General features: G+C 38.4%; 1 protein-coding gene across 1 annotated transcript in view; it reads left to right on the top strand.

Moving 5' to 3' along the window:
* Window positions 1–1058: 1058 nt before the first annotated feature.
* Window positions 1059–6000, top strand: part of LOC107194411 (pituitary homeobox x) — a 61156-nt gene continuing 56214 nt past the window's right edge. The window contains exon 1 of the mRNA XM_015584034.1: window positions 1059–1344. Coding sequence (XP_015439520.1) covers window positions 1059–1344 — 286 coding nt within the window. The remainder of the gene's footprint in view (window positions 1345–6000) is intronic.

The raw sequence follows: 6000 nt of genomic DNA, 5'->3' as shown, positions 1-6000 counted from the left end.
CGTCGACCAAGTTCCTGGAGGATTCATTGGGGTTCAGCTGTTACGGTGGAGGAAGAATCACTGGACAGACATTGCTAGATAGAGGACGGTATTCTGTGACTCCAAGAGGTGAAATTCTATTACGACTGCACCTCTACGTTAAAGTCTCCGTTGATTTCGTGATTACATCGGACATACGAGCGAAAGGAGGACCAGTGATTATTGGCATTGCTGAGAAATTCCGAGATTCGAGCAATCATCGTGAAACGTGTGACATCTAAAAGTAATGTAAAGCTGCTGCCTATTGCGGCCATAGTACGAGCTGTTCAACCTACTTTTCCTCCGTGGGTGTTTCTAAATCTCCCACTATTCTCCCCTATTCTCCCTGCGTCTCTTGATCCTTACGTAACGCGTCGTCGCTCGTCGTCGATCCGTGGCTATCTTGATTTATCAGTTGCTCGAACCTAAGTGCCGGGAACACGTGTGTTTGACCGGGTGCCCGGAACGGTGCAGCAGCCCGGATTCAGGGTAAAAGTCGTGTGACTCAGTTCGAGATCGATCCATGGAAACAATCTTCGCAGCCCACGGACGAATCCTTCGTGCGTATCTTCCGAAGATTCACAAGAGGTCCCTGGTGGAGCATAGTTTGTCGCCTAGCGCCGGTTCGCGACGACGGATCATCGTGATTGGCCTCTGACGAGTTGTGTTCGCTCCGGAATCCTCTGGTGACAACTGGACCTAATGCCGGGACATCCTAATAGAAAGCAACAAACAGGTTTTCTCGAGTCGCGATTGTTCGAGCCAGTGAAACGAGCTACGTTTAAGCTGATCCGTTGAAGAGGTCAGTCGTCCTCTATCGGTACAACCGAGCGTGTTTCTTGCCGACGGCCGTCGCCGCCAATCGAATCCTCGAAGAGAAAAGAATTCAACGTTTCGAGGCGAATGCGATCCTGAGACGAAGCTCGAAGGAAAAAGCTCATTCGACGAGTCCATCCGGTGGCGATTTGGCCTCTCGAAGGCCGCCTTGATCCTGCGTTGCGTTGTACAGATCAGTCAACACGACGTTAACCTTCTTCAGTATGGAGCGGGGCGGCGGGGGCGGGGGAAGCCTCGAACTCGCCGGGGGCGGAGGCGGCGGTGGCAACGGGGATTTGTGCCTTCAGGATCTCGTTACCGGATCGACAACCGGTCTATCGGTCCAGCATCATCAGCACACCGCCGCATCCGCGATGGCCGGCCTCCACGGTGACCACTTTCAGGGAACGATGCACCATCCCGATCTTCACGGGAATTCGCATCACGACACATCCATGTTGCACAACTCGACCCATCAGTTGCACGAACCGCTGGAGAAACTTAAACGTGGTGAGTCGGTCACAATACCAAAGGGGCCCACACACTTGGCCCCGTTTATACCCGTGGGGCAATCAGCTCACTGATTTTTAACACGTTCAACCCCCACGTGCGGTTTCTTACGCTTCCCCATGGGGGTTAAACATGACTCGGGCGATAGAATGAAATATTATATTCACCCCTGTGTGTGACGACGAATCCTAATGTAAATAATTGTAATCTTTTAAGGTATTTTATCCAGTTTATATCTGGCATCTAGGAAGTTGCAAAATTGTTTTGTTGTTAACCTATCAATGGATTAGGATGAACGTGTTAAAGTGAGCAACGGAAATTCTGAAATTGGAAAATCTTTTGGTTATCAATTTGTTGTGCATTTCATTCCAATGGTAATCTATTTTAATTGCTCGGTTCTTTTTTTGTACATGATGTACTATTGTGAGTGGTTAGTGAAACGTTTTGATTACTGTTTTGTTTAAGACTGCCAAAGCTATTATTGCGATAAAACGTGGAGTTGTAATCTGCTATCTGTATTTCAAAGACGATGATCGTGTGAGCCAACTAGAGAGTTAAACAATGAATTGAGACAGCGAACCGTATTCGCGTCTAATAAATTACTTAAAGAAGCTCAGAAAGTTTGTCCACTATGCACAATCTAAATTTTCAACGTACATTTTGTTCCATCTATTTCTTTCATTTATATTGAAAATAGATTGCAATAATTCATAATTATTTCTGATAATTCAACGGAAAGTAACAAATGATTACAATTACTAATAACAGGAAAATAATTAAATAACAGTTAATTTACTGATACAGAATTTTTATTTCCAAATTAAATTCACACTGTGCACACTCCTCGTGAACTTCAGTGCAAAAGTACTTATCAATTCGCAGAAGTAAATGATGTATATAAATATAACGCGAACAAAACAATTCAGAAACATTTTACTCTCATATTGACAAGTGATTGATTGGCATTCATATTAACACGCAATACAATATCCCAGGTACTAATTATTTTATTCAATAAAAATATTATTTAGGCTTAACAATATTAAAACGTATTTTCTAAATAATTTAAATATTTCCTATGTGCAAATAATCTTGTATTGAATAAATTCACCATCTTAAAGTATGGATGGTTATAGGTACCTAACCCACAAAATTATTGACATATTATAAAAATAATAACAAATCATAAATCTGCATATTCCATCATATATACAATGGCAATCAAAAGTTTCCAGCCAAACTGTAATTTCACCATATCATTGTCATAACTTTTATCAGGTCCGTATTTGTTCGAAACAGGAGACCAGATCATTTTTATGCAAGAAACTTTGTAACATCAAATCTGAAGAAGCACTGTGTATGGATATATCAATATACTTTTTAAAAAGATACGTTAAAGTTATAGTTCGGTCATAAACTTTTGGCACCCACTGTAATATAACTGACTGAAAATGATCGTGAATAATTTCTATAAAATCACCAACAAAATTATCTGCGTGAAACTGTTTTATTGTGATCCTTACATGTGTAACAAGCATAATTGCTTTTATTCGTGTCTCGATCGTGAACTGATACGGGTCGGAATCGTTGCTTTCCCCTTCGTCGCGTATCGCTGATAATCGCTTGTACGGGCTTGTCAATTCGTGTGATTTCGTTATTTGCGATATTATCGATTTCGTTCCGTTCGACCGACAAATACTTTCGTCGCCTATACTGCTCCGAAATCGTGCAGCGCTGCGTCGTTCCGCCGTTATCGCTCGCATCTCTCCAGAAAATCTCGTATCGTTCGACGCAGTAATTTGGCACACGTACAGACACACACACACACAGACACGTGGACGTGAAAATTCACGAGTCTACCACGCTTTGTTCGAAACTCGTTGTATGTAACCCCGTTTCTGTTCCATTCATATCAACGAATTTTGCGATCTCAATGGATCGCGAGCGGTCTTCGCGCGGCGGAACAAAACTGATCGGTATTCAGAATATTCTCTCGATAACATTCTTTCTCGATAACATTAGCCTGGCCCGATTAGGTGGTTGAACTTACGCCCCCGGTACTCGAGTACTAAAACGACTGTCAAAATTGAACAGACATTCTTTCTCTCCGTTTTGTCAAGTGGACCCGTTTTCGAGGTATCGAGAACGTGTGTGTTATGCGCGATATTAACTCAACGGCACGGTATGTACCGTGTGTGACAGTTTAATTGCAATATCACTGAAAATTTTCGTGCGATAAAGCAACATTGTACCGTTGGTTCTTGTCAGGTGCCAGCCGAGCACAGATAAAACATTAGTACGAATAGCCTTGATAAGCACCGCGCCCATCGTGTTATTCCATCACCGATACGACGGGCACGAATAAAATTTCGGACCGATTCCCGCGTGTTAATGCAATCGGGGGAATTAGCTACCGATGAAAACGGATTCGAACTATTCGATGAATCGACGGCGGGGATCAACGTTGTCTACCGATATCATGGTTATTTTCTATCGTTAGTAATAATAGATTCTTTTGAAAAATACTAGTTAATTTGTAGATATAGGTAAAGGTTTATATAAATGTCATAAAGAACGAGAATGGATTCCAATAGATAAAGTGTTAGGTGTAAGAATTAGTAATCGAAAATGCTATTCTGGACTTGCTTTCACAGTATCAGAATTTACATTATCGATAAAAGAATATAATCTTCTTAGTAGACTGCAGATATTTTATGTATTTATCGCGTCTCTTAACTTGTAAAATGCAAGAAAATAGACATTTTAATAATCTTTAACACTATATATATATTATTATCGAAAGAGTGAAGGTTCTAGTACCGAATTCAAAATTCTGCTTAACTTTTATTTTTAGGCGTTAGTTTCTGAAATTATCAATTTGCATAAACTTCAGGTGTCTATTTATTAGTATAATATAATCAATTGGTATGCTTCCATATTTACTATTTACACAATTTACACGTCTCCAGTTTTAGTTATAAATGATTTTTTTTTTATTTATCAACAGATTCTTTCATTTCTGTTCTCAGATTTGTATGTATTTACTGCGTAATTGCTAACATAAATACAATTTCCATTAAACCAACATCGTTTGTTCACAATCTTTCTGTGTGTAGTGAATTTTGGAAAATCTTATCATTTAAATACTTTCATTTCTCATTGTACGTAATATGATTTATAATATGAGAGATTATTGGTTACTTTTCATGCATCTTTTGAAATTTAAAAATTTCTCTTGTGCCGCTGACGGTGTTTATTATAGCCCCTTTGTTTCGAATAATAAGAATTGCAATCTTCTCTTTTCACTGTTAACTGCTAACAGGAACATTAATTCTACATATTTTGGGAAGATGTACCTAATCCATTGAAAGAGCAGGACAGGCAACTTCCAAAGTATCACTGTTAGGTACACGGTAACAGTTATTAGAAGTTCTTTAGGCTCTGGGGCAGAGAAACTTGCCAATTATGAAAATATTATTATGTTTAAACTACGGAGGTTGATATTACAATTAGAGGAAAATGAAATAGAAACGTTATTAATAGAGACATTTATGGTATGTAAAAAACTATCAAATATAGCAAACTGAAAACTTAAATAAAGGTTCAACATTAAAGAAACTATACCAAAAAATAATCCATTTCTACTAACGTTATAAATATGATAGGTGTACAAAATAATTCGTGCTAGCAAACAAAGCTCAAAATCTCAGAAAAAGTACTGATATTAATTGGAGCAACTTTCGTAAGATATTTCAAACTCACCACTTCCACTGCTTTAATTTAATAATCAATAAATTCCGTATCTTTATATCTGTATTTATTTGTATCTTTATTAATCTGATAATTGATCAATTTTATATCTTTATTTCCAACTACCTAAGGTTGCCACTAGAAAATATAAATTTCTGTTCAACATCTACTTCTATTAACACCAGTCGCAAGAGATGTAAAACGGGAACATCCACAATCTACTTACAAAGTTTGTCCAGGAATCTATTTTACTCTATCTTGTACACTTGAGTATGTCATGAGTACGTAAATATTAACTTGGCGACATTCCGATCATCAACACCCATACAGGCACAATTAAAAATGAATATAAAATCCTATACATATTATAATAGATATTCAGGAATCTTCAGGTATTAGGTGTAATAATCCATTACTTTTTCGTGAGATCATTATTCGTTTTTTATGGAAATCGAGGATCTATATTACTTAATTTGTAAACATAATAGCTTTCCAAGATCCTACGCCATTTTTACTCAGTCAAATGTCAGCAACATATTTTTGATTGAACATTTATTACCTCGTGATTACAAAATATAATGGATTACTTACTGGTACACCCAATATGTAGACAGCAAAACGAAATCTTATAGAAACAAATTTCGGAATACAAAGAACGTGTTAACTCGTCTTCCCCGGTTAACAGGTTAATACTAACAACTCCTCGAGGAAGTATTCACTCAAAGTAACTCTTTATTCAAAACCGACTTCCCTATCACGTCCGTAAGTCGTTTCCTTTTCAGCCACTCCGTATAAAAAGCGAGTACAATTCCATTGGCGCTTATCGTAACTCGACATTAGACTGGGCCTAAGCGTCGTGGTAGAGCGCACGCGCGCAGGCGGCCCAAAATTTTCATTTAAAAGAGT

Source organism: Dufourea novaeangliae, unplaced genomic scaffold, assembly GCF_001272555.1.
Source record: "Dufourea novaeangliae isolate 0120121106 unplaced genomic scaffold, ASM127255v1 scaffold12, whole genome shotgun sequence".
Lineage (NCBI taxonomy): Eukaryota > Metazoa > Arthropoda > Insecta > Hymenoptera > Halictidae > Dufourea > Dufourea novaeangliae.
The sequence above is the reverse complement of the archived record's forward strand: the minus strand, read 5'-3'. Positions and strand labels throughout refer to the sequence as shown.